The sequence below is a fragment of the Ascaphus truei genome, chromosome 4, assembly GCF_040206685.1.
Source record: "Ascaphus truei isolate aAscTru1 chromosome 4, aAscTru1.hap1, whole genome shotgun sequence".
NCBI lineage: Eukaryota > Metazoa > Chordata > Amphibia > Anura > Ascaphidae > Ascaphus > Ascaphus truei.
Genome location: NC_134486.1, coordinates 128,685,742 through 128,708,632, shown reverse-complemented (window position 1 = coordinate 128,708,632; position 22,891 = coordinate 128,685,742). Strand labels below are relative to the sequence as shown.

Genomic DNA, 22,891 nt, shown 5'->3' with positions numbered 1-22,891 from the left:
GTGTCATACCTAAACTTGGCGTTACTCCCATACAGACATTGAGATACTGCTGTGGCCGTGTCTGAATAGGTGGAACGCCATAATCATTTAACTATTGTGTTATTTCCCTCTGCTCCCTTTCTCAACTCGAGGTAAAGCCCTATTTCAGGGTCTGGATTGGAGAAATGCTAAGACGTACTTAATGTCACGTTATTGGAAGATAACGCAACATTATTCTACAATAACCTGGTGTTAAGCTATACTAATGGGCCTATACAACACCTGTTGTTTTTGCTTATACAGTAATTAGCTTTAAGGATGAATGTTACCCTCAGGGAACTGAACGTCTGTCCCCATTTTAGGTAATGTCCCATTACGAGTCCTGATTTAACAGAGCTGTGTAGACCTTATCCTCAGTGATATTCTTAGGCTTGTTCTATAGTAGGTGCGGGCGCAAGCGCCTGTGCGAACGCGCGTACACGTGACACACACTTTTTGTGTATACGGTCCGTGCTGCCGGGAGCGACAGGTTTGCAGCGGTCTGTGTGTTTGTGTATATGGGTGTGTGTGTATGTGTGTGTATGTGTGTGTATGTGTGTGTATGTGTGTGTATGTATATGTATGCATATGTGTGTGTATGTATATGTATGCGCGCGCGTGTGTGTGTGTGTGTGTGTGTGTGTGTGTGTGTGTGTGTGTGTGTGTGTGTGTGTGTGTGTGTGTGTGTGTGTGTGTGTGTGTGTGTGTGTTATTATTTTATATTTTTAAAATTAAAAAAAGACACATTGTGTAAGAATAAATTATTTATTAACATTGTGCACACACACACACACACACACACACACACACACATTACAGCATTACGCATACATACATTACATAATTAGATTGTAAGCTCCTGGGAGCAGGGACTCCTCTTCCTAAATGTTACGTGTATGTCTGAAGCACTTATTCCCATGATACGTTATCTGTATTTGTTATTTATATGATTACCACGTGTATTACTACTGTGAAGCGCTATGTACATTAATGGCGCTATATAAATAAAGACATACAATACAATACAGCGGCGGTAGCGTCGCAAAAACGTACTTTTCCGAGTCTTCCCCCCTGTCGGCCGGCTCCACGCTCACTGCCGTGCGCGCGCACGGCCCTAGTATAGGACGGCTGGCTATCCACAGCCAACTATAAGCGCCACGCGCGCGCCCACTATATTACGGGCTTTAGGAGGTAGTAAAGCTTGGTTGACTAACCTAACTTGAAAGAATCCAATGCATGAAATCCTCTCTTGGTGCATAAAAAGAAACTTAACTTATTCTATTGACTTCTATAGACCAGAAAAAACACTGCGCGCTCTATAAATATAAAAGTACTGTGCAGAATATTTCGAAGTGAACAAGTGATGTATTGCAATAAATGGTGAACTAAAAAGAAATATCGTGCTTATATTTGTGAACAGAAATGAGATACGCTGCTCAACCCAACTAGAAATCGGCCTTTTCATCCTTGTAAGTTGCATGTGTCTCGGGATATTGAGCGCAGAATCATATAAAAAGGAAACACCCACAGTGCAAAATAGTTCTCCCAAAAATGATTGAGTAATTGGATTAAGTTGCACATTAGGCGCCACAACTCACACGGCCTCAGGAAAAATCAGGCAGTATATGTAATCCTTGGGACACTCCAATACAGTATGTGGCTTGATCCCCTTTCAACCATGTGGATGGTAAGCTCTCCAGTGAGTTGTGGCGCCTAATGTGCGCTTTAATCCAATTACTCAATCATTTTTGGGAGAAATATTTTGCACTGTGTGTGTCTCCTTTTTATATGATTCTGCGCTACACATCCCAAAACACATGCAACTTAAAAGGACGATTTCTAGTTGGGTGGGCTATACAAAAGGCAAATAGATAGAAATACAAAAAAAAACATGCTACTGTTCAGCATCTTTCATCATTATCCTCCAATTGGTTATTATGTTATTTCCTTGATACCCTTAAGGGACCAGAGTTGCACGTACACAAATAAATAAGTTCCCCTATAACAGACAAAACAAGCCCTAATCCATTTACCCCAAATAAAAACCTACTAACTAATACACCTAAAGCCACATTCCCCAAGTATTTATATCAATACAGTGGTTTAGAAATGTTGCTATAATATGAATGGTTCTACCTGGTTTTACAGACCGTGCTCTTAAGTTCACATTCGTCCGGAGAGCAAACGCAGGATGTTTCCATGTTATCTGTGCAGCGCGGCCCTTCACATTCATGTTTTACACTTAACTGTGAAAGCAGCCGTATAGGAAACGGATACAAACCCGAAGCTGCAGGCAACTAGATTGTGGGCGGGTGTGTGAGCCTCTGCATTTCCTAGATGGTACAATAAATTGCTAAAACTAAAGAGAAACAAACTGGTCCCTAGAGGGCCGAAAAAACAAAAACAAAAAAAGGTCATCACGTGTGGGAACCAGTTTATTCCCTTTGACTGTTAGGGATATGACTTTAAAAGAAAAACATTTAAAAAAAGCTTTAGAACAGTGAGCAAAGTTTGCCAAACCAAATGTTACGCAGTTTCCCATCATTAGCCTACAATGTGTTTTTCAGCAGGTGCAAACTACTTCGGTCGTGATACTGACCCAGCAGCTGTTGTGCCAAGAACACGTTTAATGTAAGCGCTTAGTATGTACCCTACATCTCCAGGAAGTGGAGGTGTAGACATAACCCTAACATTACTACAAGTTGGTAGGTCATAAAATCTCTCGTCAAACTGCTGAATGTCCTTAAACATACTACTGTCAGTGTGTAGTGTCGTCAGGTTATACTCTGTGCCAGTGTATAGTGCGGAGTATAACTTGACGGCACTATACACAGAGTATGTAGCCAGTGGCACTACACACTGACACAGGACATAACCTAATGGCACTATAACCTGACACAGGGCACAACTGGGAGGGGGGGGGTCAGAGGGGGTGACATGGGGAGGGGGAGGGGAAGAGGGGGGAAGACATGGGGAAGAGGGGGACACATAGGGGAGAAGAGGGTGATAAGTGCAGGGAACGACTCATGGAGAGTGGGTGACATGTTGCTCTCCTGTCTCCACAGCCAGCACCACATGGAGCTGTCAGCAGACAGGGTGTATATTCACTGTACCCTGTACTGCTTGGGAGCCCACCGGGGGTTACTCGTCTATATAAGGTCAGGAGAGGAGCTGGTTAGCAGGCACTCTGGCTTCTCCTCTTCCATGTCTCTATCGTCACTCTGCACTGTCTGCACTCAGAATCCTCAGTGTTTCTTTTCCTTCAGGGGCCACACATGAAGCACTGAAGGGCCGCATGCAGCCCTTGGGCCACAGGTTGGCCGCCCCTGATTTAGATGGATATATATTTCATGGCAATGTTTCTATGTAAATAAGTACAATAGTCACTTACTAGTATCACACGTTTTTATCACAATCAATTTATACAAGTATTATATAGTTTTCACTGGTATTGTGATTATTTTTAGTTCTTTTGTCAGCGCCCCTAAGAATAAGGAGATGAAGTCTGCCTTTCTGACGCAAGGAGCAGTCCCTTCAATTACGTTGTACATGATCACGCTGTACTGGGCACAAGCCGACTGGAAGTGCGACGACAACTGCAGCCATTTTGAAACGCTGTGATCATTGTTTTTTCACGTTGGACACTGGGGGTTGCATAAAGGGGGTATTTTCTAATTGTATTTGTTACCCAGATGAAGGCCCTTTGAGTAGGGTGACCATATTTTTCCCAGGACAAATGTCACGCATGCGCTGCCGGCACCTGCCGACCAAAACATTTACTTAAAACTGGCCCATTTACAAAAAATTCGGGGACATACAAAAAAACCGGACTGTCCCGGCTAAACATTGACGTTTGGTCACTCTACTTTTGAGGCGAAATATTGGTTTATCAATTAAGTCAAATACATTTTTCAAATATTTGGATATCTACTTGAAGTGCCTGGAGAGTCTTCAATTTTATTCATTACATCAACAGATAGATGGCTACTTACAGCAGCGGTGCGCAAACTGGGGGGCGCGCCCCCCGGGGGGTGGGAGATTTTGTGGCGGGTTGGTACGGGCGGTTGCAAAGGCCCCACGCTCTTCCCCATAGCATTTAATTAAATGCCGGGGGATCGCGTGAGGCCCCTGCAACACTCCCCTTACCGGGATTCAGCCGGGTGTGTGACGCATCGCCATGGCAACACGGCGGGGCCATGTGATGTGACGTCACACGCGTCAAATGGCGCCGCGGGTCACGTGACGTGACATGACCCCGCAGCGTCATTTGACGCGGATACAAGGAAAGGGGGGGGCGCAGCTTCAAAAGTTTGCGCTCCCCTGACTTACAGTATCTCTGGAAACACACGGTAACCTCTTTCCAAACCAATTAATGTTGTTTTTCTATGGTGTGCATTACCTCCCCGCACTACCATTGAAAATCTTATGGAATAGCACCACTTACCCTGACACAGGGCACAACTGGGAGGGGGGGGGGGTCAGAGGAGGTGACATGGGGAGGGGAAGAGGGGGGAAGACATGGGGTAGAGGGGGACACATAGGGGAGAAGAGGGTGATAAGTGGAGGGAACGACTCATGGAGAGTGGGTGACATGTTGCTCTCCTGTCTCCACAGCCAGCACCACATGGAGCTGTCAGCAGACAGGGTGTATATTCACTGTACCCTGTACTGCTTGGGAGCCCACCGGGGGTCACTGGTCCATATGAGCTCAGGAGAGGAGCTGGTTAGCAGGCACTCTGGCTTCTCCTCTTCCATGTCTCTATCGTCACTCTGCACTGTCTGCACTCAGAATCCTCAGTGTTTCTTTTCCTTCAGGGGCGACACATGTAGCACTGAAGGGCCGCATGCAGCCCTTGGGCCACAGGTTGGCCGCCCCTGATTTAGATGGATATACATTTCATGGCAATGTTTCTATGTAAATAAGTACAATAGTCACTTACTAGTATCACACGTTTTTATCACAATCAGTTTATACAAGTATTATATAGTTTTCACTGGTATTGTGATTATTTTTAGTTCTTTTGTCAGCGCCCCTAAGAATAAGGAGATGAAGTCTGCCCTTCTGACGCAAGGAGCAGTCCCTTCAATTACGTTGTACATGATCACGCTGTACTGGGCACAAGCCGACTGGAAGTGCGACGACAACTGCAGCCATTTTGAAACACTGTGATCATTGTTTTTTCACGTTGGACACTGGGGGTTGCATAAAGGGGGTATTTTCTAATTGTATTTGTTACCCAGATGAAGGCCCTTTGAGTAGGGTGACCATATTTTTCCCAGGACAAATGTCACGCATGCGCTGCCGGCACCTGGCGACCAAAACATTTACTTAAAACTGGCCCATTTACAAAAAATTCGGGGACATACAAAAAAACCGGGACTGTCCCGGCTAAACATTGACGTTTGGTCACTCTACTTTTGAGGCGAAATATTGGTTTATCAATTAAGTCAAATACATTTTTCAAATATTTGGATATCTACTTGAAGTGCCTGGAGAGTCTTCAATTTTATTCATTACATCAACAGATAGATGGCTACTTACAGCAGCGGTGCGCAAACTGGGGGGCGCGCCCCCCGGGGGGTGGGAGATTTTGTGGCGGGTCGTACGGGCGGTTGCAAAGGCCCCACGCTCTTCCCCATAGCATTTAATTAAATGCCGGGGGATCGCGTGAGGCCCCTGCAACACTCCCCTTACCGGGATTCAGCCGGGTGTGTGACGCATCGCCATGGCAACACGGCGGGGCCATGTGATGTGACGTCACACGCGTCAAATGGCGCCGCGGGTCACGTGACGTGACATGACCCCGCAGCGTCATTTGACGCGGATACAAGGAAAGGGGGGGGGGGGGGCGCGAGAGCCGGGGAAGGGAAGACAGGGGGGCGCAGCTTCAAAAGTTTGCGCTCCCCTGACTTACAGTATCTCTGGAAACACACGGTAACCTCTTTCCAAACCAATTAATGTTGTTTTTCTATGGTGTGCATTACCTCCCCGCTCTACCATTGAAAATCTTATGGAATAGCACCACTTAGTAAATATGGGCCCAACTGACTTGCAAGTTCTACCAATTTCCAATTGTCACTAGTGGAAAACACCCAAGAAGAGTCACCATTGAAACATTCAGGGCTCAACGTGTGTATAGATGACTCGTTTGGCTCATCAGAGATTAGTTTACACCTTTTCTATATAAAAGAGAGCATAAAAAAGCTCAAGGAATTTATGAACGACATGTCAATGAACTCTGTGGTGTTAATCTTCAGCCAGTATGAATGATGCAAAAGCCAGAGAGACAATGAATCACTGCTTAATCTCAGCTGTGCTCTTAAAGTGACTAAAGGTGCAGTCGCACCAAAGGCCTAAAGCAAACTCATGGCAGTGATGGGAGTAATCTTGCTAATCGATACCTTTTGAAACGTTTTCAGGTGCGTGCAGCGGGGACACTTCAATGCAATCATATAAATGCCTATCCAAGTCAGAGAATTGATTAGGAAAGTGGAAGGATATTAATGAGGAAGTCCCTTTTAGGACTAAAGGACAGTAGCATGTTTCATAGGTTAAATGGAGCTCACGGACACCTTAAAAAAAAATCCGAGAAGTTTTAAGTATTTTAAAATCATTTTCTCAACTTAACGTTTTACATAAACAAAATCTTCATGTAAGGCCTTCTGTCGGTCAGTCCTCAAAACTAAAGGTGAATTGTTTTTCTTTTGAGTATTGTTTGTAAAGTAATTAAAGGGGGTGTTCTTGTGATTTCTATAAAATACTGTATAGTTTGATGTCTGTTTCTATCTCTATTTTTTTTCCAACTGTAATTGACTGCTAATTTTTTTTAGCCAAAAACCTAAATTAAAATGCAGCTCATACTGCTGGGAACATTGGCAACAAATCACCTTTTTTGCACTGCTGGGGAAGTGTGCTAAACCCTGCTATAGAAATCAAAGGATTCAGTATATTAAAACGCCTTTAAAAAAATGACATTACGGGATGAATAAAAAAATAAATAAATAAATAAATTACAAGTATTATCTAATACTACAGAAATGATTTATTTTAAAAAGCACTCTCCAGTTGTAATCCAGGGGGAGCATGAAGGGAAAAGAACATAAAACAAGAAAAACAATCTAAGTGCAGACAATAAAATTCAAGTGATATATATTCTGCGTTCTTTCTTGGCTCATATGTGATGTCTACTTACAAGATGTAAGTCAAAATCAAGCGGTTTTGACACTCAATGGTCTCTGCTGTACAGATATTCCCACCAGGTGATAGGGTCTCCAGCTCTCAGCTCCACAGCGAAGTGTATGTAAAAGAAATATAAACCATAGTGCAGACCAGTATAATGTAAAAAAACTCGAATTTATGGGGTTTAAAAAATGAACACTTACAATAAAAACAAGTATTTCAGGCATGTACCACAATCATTGTGATCAAAGAGAGAAGGATTTTTGGTTTAAACTTCAGGCTCACCCGCCTCCTCCGGTGTGACTTGGTGTGGACCACCACTCTCAGGGACTTTGTACCTCCAGCGGTGGGCGCGTTGATCCAGGTATCTCTCCCCTCGTGGGTTCCCTCTTTTGTGGGTCGATCACCTTCCCATACCAGCTGCCCGCAGGCACTGTGGAGTTCTCCACTGGGATACAGCCTCTCGGGTGGATGTTTCAGCTTCACTCGCACACCGATGCGTCACTTCCGCTCCGTCCCGATACGTCACTTCCGGTCGCGGTTCTGTGAGTATCTGTCAGTAAATTTCTCCTCTCTTCTCTCTCCTCTCTGGGCGGCTACCACTCTTCCTCGACCGGAAGTGACGTATCGGGACGGAGCGGAAGTGACGCATCGGTGTGCGAGTGAAGCTGAACCACTGGCTGAACCACTCACCATGCTGCTGACATGACGCAGAGATAGTTGTGGAAATCAAAATCCTCTGACAGCGATCGCGACTGCGTGACGTCTCCCATCGCGCCCATTATGGGAACCCGTGACGGAGTGCATGTACTTGCTACGGTGCTGCGCAACGACGCAGTCTCCGTAGCAAGTACTATAAACTCGGCCTTAGTGTAAGGAATCCGCTCCGCAGTTTACTGGATGCCTTACCTTGCAGACGTGTGCAGTCCTGGAGCACCTCTCCTGATGTTTGCTGCAGCCTGGATTCACTCACCAAAGCTATACACACTCCCTCTGGTATCTACTGCAGCTGTGCAGCCTATCACTGCAACCTAGACTTGCATTCATTCATTGGAGCAGTACCTTCACACCCCCCTCCGGGGATTGGCCTGCTGGCCTTTAAGTATTGTCTTCCCATAATGCTCCCTGCCGAGCATAGTCCTTCCTGGATGTCACTATCTGTTCTGCCACAAGCCCTCGCTTGTTCCTGTCTCTCATGCTGAAGCGGAGTATTCTCCTTGTTGTCTGCAGCTCCAGGTTTCCTAAGGCCGGCTGCTATATTCACGCAGCGGTCTGCTCCAGTCTCCTGTGTTGTAGCTGAGTACTCTTCTTGTTCACTTCAGCTCCTTGTTTCCTGTGACCGGCTGCTATATTCACGCACGGTCCACTCCTGTTCTCCTGTGCTGAAGCAGAGGTTTCGTCCCTGCGTCCTTCAGTCTCCTGGATTCCTGCACTGAAGCGGAGGTTTCGTCCCTGTGTCCTTCAGTCTCCTGGATTCCTGCACTGAAGCGGAGGTTTCCCTGTGTATCTTCAGCTTCCTGGTTCCTGGGGCCTACTCTTTCCCTAATCTAGAGAGGCCGTGTCCTGGTTCCTGCGCTGAGACAGAGGATTCCCTAGCCCGCTCAGGACTCTTGCGCTGTAGCACTGGTGCACCCGTGCAGCAAAGCGGTGTGCTACTCTGGTCTGCCTACCATCTCCTGTGACCAGCACCATGGGCCATGGCCGTCGCTCGCGCAGAGGCCAACCCCGCGCTCCTAAGCTGAAGCGGGGCTCTCCTGACTACCTGTTGCCGAACTCTTGCCTGAACAATGTTTATCCTGATGTCTCCTGTCCTGACCCTGGCTTCTACAACGACGACGCTGTCTTCTCCAATCCTGATCCTGCGACATATGACTACGAACTGCGCAATCCGGATCAGCCTGCGCGGTCTCAGGTCGGTGCTTTTACAACCCTACCTCAGCCTCGCGGTCCGACCCTGGTTTGTGGCGAGCAGAACCCTGACACTTAGGAAGACAATTACACCGATGTTACCAAAATCCAGGAGGCATCGAAACTAATTGCATAATACCAATTAAATAATCGTTTACATTTATTTAAAAGGACTTCTACTGCTTTTAAACAAAAGGATTCCTATTAATTTAACTCATTAAATCTTTAGCAAATTTGCTTAAGAGATTGCACCTTTAAAGCCTCAAAACAGCCATTATATTAGGCAAACAATCAGGGTTTTTACACATTTATATCAGGAGCACCAAACGATTGCGAGCTGTAAGAATGTAGAATTAGGCTTCGGTCCCAGTCAGTACTGTGGCAAGCGCGCCCGGCAGGGGTGGGGGGGGCGTCGCGTGCACAGCGCTGCACCGCGATCTGCGGTCTGGGGGGGAGGGAGCGTTTGCGACGGGAGGGGGCATGGCAGTGGGTTTGCAGGGGCGTGGCCTTGACCTCACGCGGCTGGTTCGCCCCCATTGGCTGAACTGGCGGCGGGGGCGTGGCCACGCCTCCGTCGCAAACTGTGAACTTAAATTCACCTGCCTGCCTGAAAACATGTCGCGCACCGCTGGAGAAAGGTGTGCGACAAGGTAGGAACTGGGACCGGATTTACTAGGGGGGGGCGGAGTTTGAACGCACAGCGAGAAGTTACTGGGGCTGCCTCCTTATACATTATCATGTGCTTTACAGACAGTCCTCAGTTACCGGGGGGAACACCTCTCTCTAAGGAGGTTCCTCCCGAGACTTTACTCACCCGATCCGCTCCGGCTCTACTGCCTCGCCGCCGCGGGTGGGATCCTCCTTCCCCTTCGCTCCCCGCGGTGGTTGCTGAACGCGCGCATGCACGCGCACGAACAAGAACCTTTACGTCCTCCTACAGGAGGAGGTCCCGCCCCCAGCTCAGGCCGCGCGTACCTCTCCCGCGCGGCGCCCACGCCTGATGCGCGTGCACCACCCACAAGCCTCACATCAAGCGCAGCTGTGACAATCTTGTCCTCTCCAATCCCTATCTTCCCTGGGGCCGCTCCCTCGTTACTCCCGCGCTTCCTATTAGTCCTTCCTCCTATTTATTCCTTCCTTCTTTGGCTGAGCATAGCTTTGTGTGACCTGTGTTACCCACGGTCGTGCCTGCCTTAGCTCTTGTCTCTTTGTCTTCCCTAGCGATCTTTTGTGTACCGAACCGGCTTGGCTGTGAATCCGCTCTGGACTTCGACCTTTAGCTTGTACCCTGACCTCCTGAACTCTCCGACCTTTTACCTCGGCTTACGGATTCCGATCTACCTCCCGGCTCTGGACCCCAGACTCTCGGTACCAACTATCCTTCTGGAACCTCCCTTCTTGTCCGGTGAGTATCTTACTTTATCTTACACTCCCGTACGGTTCCAGACGCCTATTTTCCACTTTCCAGGCGTGTCCCCGTAGCTGTGGGTGCAGGTGTTACTCTTCTCACCTCAGATTCGGGGTCCCTCCTTGTCCGTGGTCAGCACAGCGTGACAGTAGCGTTGGATAGTGAAACCGTTGTAAAGTGTGCCATGTTAATCAGTGGCAGTGAGAGTTGGATAACGCATTCCGGCGTCGAAACATGGCCCATAGGGCTACATTGTAAAGCGTTGGATATGCCATTCGTTGTAAAGTGAAACGTTGGAAGGTGGGGAGAATGTCGTAGTGCTGCTTTAAATGCCAGGTCTCATGTTGCCCTAATCTTTTTTTTTTTTTTATCATTATTAATATTATTTCTGAATGTTCCCCATGACTCCTGATTTATAAGCCAGGGCCATATCCGCTGACCCACAGTGTTTATTCCCATATATAAAACACTGTTATTCCACCTATTATTAGATCATTGGCAGCTGCAGAAAATGCAAGCTGAGCAGGGCGAATTATATGGGACTACAGTTGGCTTCAAGACCCTTTTAGCCCAGCAAAAAAAAAAAAAAAATAGAATGAAGAAGAATTAGCAAAATTGCAACACTGCCTGCCAAAATCCTGAATTTAAAAACAGAAAACCAGTTACTGGAAAAAGTGCAACTGTATCTTTGATCCGTAACTTTTTATACTTCCCCCTCCCTGGTCTTGCTTCTGTGGTTTACAAACCTCAAATCTAAACTCAAGTTGCCCCGGATGAAGCAGCTTTATTCCTATGGCTGACTCCAGTAATCCGGTTCTCTGGCCACTATCTCTGTCTGCTCTATTCACCCACCATTTGGTTCACTCTGCTGTTGACAGGAGTAATCACATTTTGTACATACCACTGGCTCTATTATATCCCAACAGCCTGTGGCTGGCTGCCTATGCCCCCTGATTATTCCACGTGTAGCCGGAAGAGAAATGCGGATCAACAGAGCGGTTAAAGCTGCAACACAGAGCAAAACAGGAATGGATGGATTCCTTCCTTTCTAAAGAATGCCTGGAAAACAGGGTTTTAAACCCATTCTTATTTGGACTCGCAATAGGATTTCAAAAATAAAATGAATCCGAACCTTCTATACATAGATGTTCAACAGTAGATGTGGGGTTGCAGAACGAGGAATCAAACTCTCGTTGCTGTTCTTGCAATCCGCAAACAAAAAAACAACAAAAAAACAGTGGAAGCAGAGCCGCAGACAGGGAGGAGAGGCGAGACAAGTGATAATTGTATCTGGGGTGGGTAGTGGGAAATGTATCTGGGGGTGTGGGGATAGTAGTTGTATTTGTATCTGGGGGTAGTAGTGTTGTTTGTATCTGGGGGAATAGTAGTGGTGATTGTGTCTGGGGGGGTAGTGGTGTTGCTAGTGGTGATTGTGTCTGGGGGGGTAGTGGTGTTGTATTGTATTGGGGGGTATTGTGTGTGTATTGTGGGCAGTAATTATTGTGAGGGGGATAGTTGTGTGGGCAGTGAGGGGGGGGAGGGAAGTGTGTGCGTATGGCATGGGGAGGAGGGGAAAATGAGTATGAGGAGCAGGATTGCGTGAGAGGGGGTAAATGAGCGATGGGGGGGGGAAGAGTGAGAGGCGAGAGGGGGAGGGGAGCGGAAGAGTGAGGGGGGAGAGAAATACCGGTGTGAACGAGGAGGGCTTGCAAGGACTCCGACACGGGGAGGGGGGTGGGGGGGTGTGCTGGTCAAAACTAGTCCTGGGCCCTGGAAAATCTGTCGGTGGCCCTGAGTGGGAGACACTTTGGGGACATTCACGAAAGCACGATATCAACATGCTCGTTAATGTGCTTTTCAGAGAAACCGCCATTGTGAAACTGCTCCATTAAGAGGCTGGTATGCAACTAGCAAGAGAAGTTGTATGGCATCCAGCAGTGCTACCCAAACAGTGTCAGTGCTATCATGTTCTCTCTCATTCATATTTCTGAATGTAATAAGACCTTGCCTATAAAGTCCCTTCTTGGACTTGTTCAAAAACAAAGTAAATGGGCAAGTTAAAAGAGAAAATAAATGCTTAGTCACATTGCAGCATCAGAGGAAATCTCCTGGTCTTACATGAGACATACACCCACACTTCTGGCAAAAGTAACCAGATTGTTGTACAGATTTTCTGGTGTTTAAGAGTACGTTCTCCGGTGCTTAAAGGGACAGATAAAAATCTAAATAATTTTGAAACAACCTGTAATAAGCTAACAAAGATTCAACCGTAACCATTTTACTTATGCAACTCCCCCCCACCCCCATGGGATTACCTATTACATGGTACATGGGTGAATCAGCAAATATTAAGCTCTGCCCATTGCTGCCTAGAGACAGGTAAGTCATGGGACATATACATGAAAGAGAAGGTTCTAGAGAGCGGGTTCCAGGAAAAATGAGGTGGAGGAGCCTCAGTGTATGTAGTTTATAGGAATGTCCATGAGTAGGGAAGAAATAACTGGCCCATTTACTATGTTGTAGTCAGGGAGATGCTCCTTCAAGCAGGGCCCCCGAGATAGGGTCAGGGTGGAACGAGTGGATTAGAGGAGAGGAGACATGCACGCTACAGAGGTCTCCATGAGGGGGGATTTCAGGGTGCAACAGGACCAGCTCTACAGGCAGGTCCACACAATACTGAGGTACTTGTCTGTTTAGAAGTTGCAGTTCAGACAGCGGAGTGGGATATATATCTACTACCAAATTGAGTCAGCCAGGGCCTGAAAAGGGGTTCATAGTGAGAGCATAACGGATGTTATACAGACCGGGGACACATCAGTTAATCCAAGCACCTCCAAGAGTCCACATCTCCCCAGGGGGTTAAGTGAGGGCACCCGAGGATGCCACAAACAACTGAAGAAAACAATGTCATCTGTAAATATATGGATGAGATGAGGCGGTGCAGCTGCCTTGTGAAAAAGATGCAGACCGGGACTGGATCACAGGTAAGTGCAAAAGCTTTAATGACACATAACAGCAGAACGATCCACTCTTACGCGTTTCGCACGGGGGACTGCGCTTTAATCTGAAAATATATGTACTGTGATGAATGAGAAAGGTCGTAATTAAAGGGGTGCAAAGAGTGTTGTTTGTACTACAAAAGTTCCTGGCAACCATAATGTCTATCTTTGCTACATCATCGCCGAGCCACACGAAGCCTGCACCCTGAATAATGGAATACCTTCTTAGTAGCCAATATAAGAGACACTGATGTAACCTCCCTAGCAGCCAGGCAGGGTGGGTTACACTTGAGCCGCGTCCATGGTGAGCGCATGTGCAGCTGTGAGGCAGGCCATAGAGCGCGCACGATGCAGAGCATCGGCTCTCCCGATGCGCGAGGAAACAAATACATTTGTTTGTCGTGTGAAGGCCGGGTCACCAGCTATGTGATGTCCACAGCCATGCCTCCGACACCCGCCCTCCCCCCCACCCTCGTCGCATCTACCTAGAGGGCACAAATCACTCCCTCTAGAGACGTGCGTGAAGCCACGCGCAAGGCCACGTGCGCACGAACCCACCATGGACGCTGCCTTATTTGCAGCCATATTAAAAATAAAATATATTTCCCTTTTCTCTGGGTCTGCTAAATTCAAGCATATCCACTACAAATATTCATCTGTAATACTATTGGTGGGGGCACTTAAACCTTATTATAAATAGTAATAGTGTAGTCTGAAATTTGGTATAAATATTAGGAGGGTAAAAAGAAAAGTAAAAAACGAAACACTGAATATTTGGAGGAAAAGGCAGATTACATTATGGCAATTTGGTTTCAAAAGGGAAGATTATCAAATTTGATGACCCATGTCTGAAATATTTTCTCCCAAAAAGCAAGTTATTTTGATTCCATCATATCAGACATTTTCTTCTTCACACCTTTCGGGCACTGGTCGTCCTTTCTTTTGCAGGCTTTGAGATGCTTTGTAGAAAAATAGTAAATAAATATCAGAAAGATTTTAGTCACCACCAAATAACAAGACCTGGAAACATGGACTCCCCATACAAACCATGATAATTTGAGGAAGTGGGAGAGAGACCTCAAAGTGGAAATATCCCAAGAAGACTAGGAGGCGGCCTCAAAAACATCCATTTGTACTGTAACCAAAGAGTCAAAATACGTCAAAATTATCTTTAGGTGGGACTTAAAACCTAAAAGGTTGAGTAGACTAGTCTCAGGCACTACCAATCTATGCTGGAGAGAACATGGTGAAATAGGGGACCTCGCCCATATATTGTGGCTTCTCCCCAAGATCCAGAAATATTGGAAGATGGTTCAAGGGATGAATGGAGGAGATAGTGAGAATTTCCCTACTAATCGACACAGTGATCATTACCCTGGCCAAACCTGTTGAAAATATCAATCCTTCAACCCGTAAACTGATCTCCCACATACAGCGGCACGCTATTTAATTTCAGCCAGGTGGAAAAACCTTCTCCCTCCCTCAAGGAGAATATTAACACAAAAAATTAATGAGGTAATGGTGATGGAGAAACTTACATCCCTGTTGAAACAAAGGGCATTTTATAAGATTTGGGACCCATGGATTGAGGGATAACCTCTACATGTCATCATTAGGAATTCTGTTGCTCCTCAGTCCTACGATATGGTCGGGGATCTGGGTTTCATTGGTTACCCCTGGGAAAAGAGAAGAGTTCTCTTGGAAACTAAAGGTTTGGTAAAAAGTGGACTTACTGTATGTATCAAATGTGTATCTGATCGGATATGTTGTACTTCAAGATTTGACTATTGACAAGTGTATAAAGTTTGGTGATGTAAATGTTTCTCTCTGACCCCCTCCCTCCCCTCAGAAATTCTATTTAGCTTTCTGTATCTCGATCCCTAAAAAACACAAAAATGTATATGTAAAAAAATTGTAATAAAAGACTTGAAATACCATGTCAAAGTGAAAATATACAAATATAAAAAGTGCAGTGAAAATACAAAACATTTTGTAAATAAGTGTAAAGCCATCCCATCCTTGGGTGTCAAAAATGCTGCTTCTTCATGGTCTGGTCCGTGTAGATATTTGACTCTCAGAATTGGAAATTCCCAAGTGGACGGAGAGAAGAAAAACATGAGCAAAAAAAGGAATAAAATGAAAATAGTGTAGTATGCCAACCAAAGGAAATAAATCAAGACAACGTTCACATTAAATAAGAAATCCTTTCCTCATTTAAAAAAAAAAAAGTCACCTCTTGTTTTGATGACTTACAAACAATCATTTTGTTCTATCATGGAAACTTTTTTTTTAAATTATTTAATATCGCGGAAGAGCATGTGAAAAAGTATAAAGGGTAAAGGGTGGAAAGATAATACTGTTATATGAGAAGTTTTTACTTGTTGTATATGGAAAACCAATACATTATTTGATGGGAGGGGGGGAATAAAAACAATGCTTATCATTTGCTATATTTAACCTATTACACGTCACTGCCCTCAATTCACTTTTGTCCTAGAAGAGATTGTCCCTTAAAAACATAAAATAGCAATCTAAAAGCAGCACACAACATTATTTTTCAGGGGGTGGGGGTTCATTTTATTAAATCTACAATATACTAAGCCCTACCAGGGGCAGTACAGGCTTATTTAATCCTCTAATCTAATGGGACAGGCAATGCCCCGTTTGCCTCCCAGTACAGTTTCTAAACTAGCATCAGCGGCTTACAAAGAAGCAGTGGTCTTCTGTCCGATTGCAAGAAATCCTAAGCATGCCTAGCAAGACTCTTTGGAGCCTATTATAGAGAGGTATGATATTTACTCCCTGCAAAACTAAAATAAAGCCCTTATTGACCAAATCCATTTTCCTTTGAAAAGTAGTACGAAGAATGAATACAAAATATTATTAGTACTGTGGGTCTAAAAATAAAACAAAAGCAGTGATACCTCAGTCTTCGCCCCCTAGTTCCGCTTTGATTAATCCATTAGCATCAAATGGAAGGAGGCCTCAACATTGCCAAGTGAAACAATTGTGCAAACTTCGCTACACACACACACAATGTGGACCCGACGGTGACCTGGAATTGCATATCAATAGATGAATCCTGCATCAGCGTTATGCAATGTAGCCACAGACACAAAGCAGACAACAAAAGAGAGGTGACTGCTGGGAAATAAATGGAGCAGAACTGATGAATGGATAGACAGATAATGATAGGAAGTAATCTCTGGGTTCCTGTGTACAATTATAACCCCATGTCTTGAAGGCAAAGTCCCATACAGCAGGAAAAAAATACATTTATTTTATTTAGCTCAAATTGCATTTAGTTTCCGTTTTTTTTTTTAAAATATAATATATTATATATGGTCACTTTCTCATCGTGGAAACATTCAAGCAGCACTGTCAAGGATCTTCCCACCCCCCACTCTGGAGCGTGAGAAAAGGCCTTTCCTCCAGAGCAGTGGATTTGGAGAGGGGAGGGAGGGCAGTGATGCCCAGGGCAGGGGCATTGACACCAGGGGGCAGGGTCCGTGAGAATGGGGGAGGGTTTATGACATTTGGGGCAGGGATATGACGTGTGTGCCATGTTGCGTGAGACATAATAGTAATTTTCTGTTTTGTGAGACATGTTAATGCCAAAACATTGGGGTTTACTTAACAAGGCACAAGGGCTTAAAAACAAAATCCTATTCTCTGCCAATTTTATTTTTCCTTTGATTCGTGTGATGCAATTTTGCTGCAGAACTGCCCCACTTTCAGGCCTGTTAAAGACAGCTGCCAAATGTAATTTTTCACACACAAAAAAAAACAAAAAACAAAACAAAAAAAACACGGGGTAAAAGAAAAAAGAATTCCTTTTAATAGCGAAGTGGTATTGCAAGAGAATTGAATACTAGTTATCGATTAAAAAGGTATCTACAATGGTTTTTAGCTTTTATGAGAACTACTTTTTTTCCCGTTTGGGTTAATACAGTATCACAATCCCCAGGTCTGACATTTCCAAAGCTAAATATTTATAGTTGATGAAACAACCATTAAATAATAACAGGCATTACTGTGTTGACGGCTTTTAATCTCTTATAATTGCATGATATTGCTGCGTAAAACTGCTACTTTCAAATGTTAAGGCTGAGGACCCGCTGCACGCGCCCGCATGGCTGTCTTGCTTTCCAGTGGCGCGCGCAAGTCACTGCACCGCGATCTGCGGTGAACTTTTTTCGGAGCGGAGGCTGTGGCCAAAACGGGTCTGGGGAGTGCGGCCATTGAGCCCGGGGAGCGGGGAGAGGGGTGGAGGTTGTGGGTCCGCAGGAGAGGGAGGATGGGGGTGGAGGTTGTGGTTCAGGGAGGAGAGGGATGGAGGTGATACAAGGGGGGCAGATTGATCGGCTTCTGCAAACTCTCCCCGTCCCCGAGCTGTGCGAAACACACACACACACACACACATATATATATATATATATATATATATATATATACATACACACACATACATACACACGCACACTCCCCCCCACCCCCTACCTTTTGGAGGTGGGGGAAGCTCGGATAGCTTCAGCCCCCGGCGCTGATAGGCTCACCAGTGCACCACGTGACGCGTCACCGCTCGGGATCACAATCCTCTTGCATCCCCTGCCGGCTGACGCGTCACAGCGCGAAGTGAGCCTTGCAGTGAGGAGGGACTGGGGCTGGCTCGGGGGGACGTCATGGGCAGGTGAGTGACACGCACGCGGCCGCCGACCGCAGCAGGTCCTCAGCCTAATGCACCAATCCCATCAGGTCCATTAAGAAAGGTTAAACAATCTACTTATTAAACTAGCACGCCTTGGCTTTTAGGTGTAAGGTTTTATTTAGAACTGTTCTGGTCATTTTTCCTATACACGGCTTCAGTGTTTGTGCTGTGCATGGAAGACTAGACACTGGAGCACCTAAGTAGTAGTTCAAAGTCACTGCCCAAGGCACAGGGAGACAGAAGCTATTCGCCCAAGATCACAAGAGCATTTCTTTAACTTGGGGGGGGGGGGGAAGTGTAATGTTAATATATTTTATTGTCTCAACCCGTAGCATCTGATGTCAACCATTGTATTGTCAGAATGCAAACAGGGTTCCCTCAATAATCAGGGCTGGCAGGCCCCTTTTCTTTGAAAGCCATCCTCCACTGTATGGGGAAAAGTGAGAACATGTCCCTTGCGCGAGTGCGAGTTTTAAAGGTTATGCTAGACCATGTTTAGATTCTTAAGAACATTAGTGGTTGATTTTTGTTGTCTCTGTTTTGCCCAGGTTACCCCCCTCTGGAAGTATGCCTGTGTGGTAACTCATATGTTAATTAGGCAGTGCGAAGGCCAGAGGGGAGAGAGAGACAGTTGGGTCCAAGGGCGGACTTGTTTAGGATGTTGTGGGTTGGTGTTAGGAGTATGAGATGCCAGTTTCTTCCCGAGATGTTACACAGGGCCCCATCAGATCTACTGTTGCTATACTTTGAGGGCACATGATTTGACGCTGGTACAATCATTAGACTGATGGCGTTAGGAGGGAGCAATAAGGAAAGTGGACATAGAGGTTGAGCTTAGAGGATTGCTCAGGAAAGATGGGGTTCACCTTTTAAATAATCAGGAACGATATCCTAAACTTGGCAAGACAGGGTCCACTATAGAAGGCGGTGAAGCTGGGGGTGTCTCGGAAGGCCAGCTTAAGGTCGGTTACATTACCTTGCTGGTGGTGGGACTAGTGAAACATGTGAAGAACTCTGTCACTATTGGCTCCTTGTAGTGAGGTGTCAGACCTCGTAATTGGACTTTTGGGAAAACGATGCCATACCCAGGTCGGGAAGACGGAATGGTGGTGTCCTTCCGTATGGTGTTTTGTGCCATGTGGCCTGGGTGGTGAGTGGCGAGTGGCGTGGGCATGAGCTTAGGGTATCCCTTGAGCTCTTGTTGTGTTTAAAAGGTTGTTATGATAAATCTGTGACTGTTTATTCCTCCCAAGAAGTTGTTTAGTGGGGTTCTTGGGGACTCCTGGGAGGGGACTGGCTCGAGGCATAGGTAAGTCAAGAAACTTCTCCTTCTCCTCTGTCCCGGGATGAGAGGCGAGGCGGATTGCAGCCTTTACATCTCTAGGCAGCTCGGGGGTGCATGCCGAGTTTTTCCCATGGGTCGTGGCGTACCAGGGTTGAGAAACACTAGTTTGGTGACTGAAATCAAACTCTGCAACGTGAATTGCTGCTGAAGACTGTCCAAAGAGGCGTTTAGAAAATATACTATGGTAGCGAATTCTAAAAACAATCAATTATAGGATTTTGTACCAGTATTAATATTTGTATTGTATCTGGAAAGATGAAAACAAAAAATACTAGAAGATTAACAATAAGGCTAATTGAGAAACAAACCTTGAAAATGAAAATACAGTACAACTCCAAGAGTGTGCTATCTTATAGTTCGGAACTCCAGATAGTTCGGTATCTTACGGCTCACTCACTAGCCGAAGGAGTATTGGTAGAAGAGTGAGTCTTTTGCCGCTTTGCGTTCTGGTCCGCCATTTTTCATTCTGCCGAACATAATCTCCCTGTGTTGTGTTGATCACGCTCTCTCTTTATATTTTGAACCCATCTATCGTATATAATGGTTTCCAACATGAGCAGAGGTAACAGAGGTGGTCGCGGTGAAAAAACAAAAAAAACGACTGTATTTAAGGTATTGCTTTATTAGTACTGTACTACAGTAGTTCATTTACAAAGTTAGTTTATTATTATGTAGGCTACTTCAGTTACTGTACTTATAAATATTATATTACTGTATAACATGTACAAAGTTGAAGTGTCTTAAAGTGTCTTGGGGGTATTGCTAGGAGTAACATCCAATAGGCCAGAATATCCAACAAATCCAGCACCACTTAAGTGCCAACGGTGCCGGACTATCGGAATTGTACTGTACCCCTTTATTCGTACATGGCAATGTATAACGTTGATAGCTTTGCATTCTAGACATTGCACGTTGCATCCACTTGATTGTCACCTTTTATGCAAAAAGGCAGGAACTGGAGTACGTTACACCTTACACTTACCGCACTGCGAATACGATGGCACTTTACAAATAAACGATAATTATATGTTCGTGAGAAAGCAGACCCATGCAGTCTGTTACAACCACACCAGCTGCAAATGCAAAAACAGTGTTATCCCAGTTTCTGCAGGAGGAGCCTGTGAAGCAAATATAATGGTGGGGCAGGTCCTGAGGAGAATGTTTTTTCTTGATCAAGACAAATATGATTGGATGCTGTTTACGGTTTGGAATCAGAGTCAAATGAAGGATGTACTTGGCCCCAGGCGAGGCACAAGTTTGGGGCACCAATTACACCTTAACCCAGAGTTATTAAACTAGCTCTACAAAGGGGCCAGATAAAACATAGACGAGCCACAAGCTTATTGCAATGTCATTTTGCAATTTTACAAATGCCTATACTGTATTTTAACATTTCACAAGCATTTATAACATCTGTACCACTTATCATGTACATTACCCTAATTTACAAGTGAGTTTTAGTATTAAAACTGCACTTAGCTGTCTAAGCAACTCGTATGAAATCAGCAGCAGGAGCAGAGTCTATGGGCCACATGAAGACACTTTGCGGGCTGACGAGACCTGCCTTACGCTTACCAAAGGGACACGCAGAGAAAGACTGACAGATGAGCACACAGACAAACACAGAGTGAGAAATAGGCTCTTATCCTGGCCTAATTAATGTACGTTTGGGCCCCCTTGTCCCAGCGGGCCTAGACAGGTGCTTAGATTGCCAGACCATTAATCCAGCCTCATTTAGCATGGTTGCGTCTTAATCCCTTATGTCCGGGATTAAAAAAAAAAAAGTTAAATCCAATATAATTTGGGAACGTGTATGATGCTACCAGAGTAGCTTGGAATCTACCCCAAAATACTTACAATTTTAAAAAAATTCAATATAAATAAAAACAGCAAACCAAGTATTAGATCTTTATCTATCATCACAGTCTTAAACTTTATTAATGGTTAGTTTCTTGTTCTCAGAATAGATAGATAGGAGACCGTGGGCGTCCGCAGGAGGGGGCAAGGAGGGGCGCTTGCCCCCCCCTGGATCCAGGGCCGCCAACAGGGGGGGCACAGGGGGGACAAAGCGTACTGCGTCCCGGGCCCCGTGGGTCAGGCCGGGCCCCCTGCGCGGCCGGGCACCAGTTAATGAAATATTTTTTTTTTTTAAGTTTTAAAAAATGGCGCACATGCGCAGGGCAAGCAGGGCCCGCTTCCCCCCGCTCCCAAAGTGGGACGGAGGGGGAAGTACAAGCCAAGCTCCTCTACGGCCCGCTCCCAACGTGGGATGGAGGGGGAAGTACCAGCTCCTTTGCGGCCTGCTCCCAACGTGGGACAGAGGGGGAAGTACCAGCTCCTCTGCGGCCCGCTTCCCCCCTTGGCCAGCTTCCCGCGCACCCACCTCCCACGCGCCCCCCGGCCCACCTCCCGTGGCCTTGCCCCCCCCCCCGAGCCCACCTCCCGTGCGCCCCCCCGAGCCCTCCTCCCGCGCCCCCTCCCCAAGACCACCTCCCGTCCCTGGCAGCTGCCGCGGGGATATCGGGGGCAGAAGGGGATATCGGGGGCAGAAGGGGATATCGGGGGCAGGAGGGGGAAGCGTCCGGCGACAAGCTGCACCCACCCGGTCAAGGTAAGTCACCCCACCCAGTCACTGTCACCCACTGTCACTGTCACCCACTGTCACCATCACCCACTGTCACCGTCACCCACTGTCACCCACTGTCACCATTACCCACTGTCAACGTCACCCACTGTCACTGTCACCCACCCAGTCACTGTCACCCACCCAGTCACTGTCACCCACCCAGTCACTGTCACTCACCAAGTCACTGTCACCCACCCAGTCACTGTCAAGTCACTGTCCCACCCCGTCACTGTCACTCACTCAGTCACCCAGTCACTGTCTCCCACCCACCGTCTCCCACCCACCCAGTAACTGTCTCACACCCACCCAGTCACTGTCTCCCACCCACCCAGTCACTGTCACCCACCCAGTCACTGTCACCCAGACACTCTCTCCCACCGTCATTCACCACCCACCATCATTCAACCACCCACATTCAACATTCACCCACTCACCCACTGTCATTCTACTGTCATTCACCCACTCACCCACCCAGGCAGGCAGACACATGTCTTTTGTTGAAAATATAAAAATAAACAGGTTGCATTGTAATGTTTTATTCTGTATCACAATAAGAAAACAGTTAAGTAAAAGTTGCGCGCTAAAAGATATTTTTTCGTGGTAGGTGCGCTATGGGTTCGGGGGGGGCGCTATGGGTTCGGGGGGGGCCTGCTCCTTTCATTTGTCCTGGGCCCCATGATTTCTGTTGGCGGCTCTGCC

The 22,891-nt window shown here is 46.2% G+C and overlaps 1 protein-coding gene across 8 annotated transcripts in view; it reads right to left on the bottom strand.

Moving 5' to 3' along the window:
- The window catches only part of UTRN (utrophin), a 678,467-nt gene that overhangs the window by 598,660 nt on the left and 56,916 nt on the right, over positions 1 to 22,891 (bottom strand). For 6 of the 8 annotated variants that reach the window (XM_075596594.1, XM_075596591.1, XM_075596595.1 and 3 more), the window contains exon 1: positions 2,155 to 2,283. The exons of the other annotated variants lie outside the window; for them this stretch is intronic. In XM_075596594.1, the coding sequence (XP_075452709.1) occupies positions 2,155 to 2,251 (97 nt within the window). In that variant the 5' untranslated portion in view covers positions 2,252 to 2,283. Of the gene's footprint in view, positions 1 to 2,154; positions 2,284 to 22,891 lie in introns of those variants that run through there. 8 annotated transcript variants of the gene reach the window in all.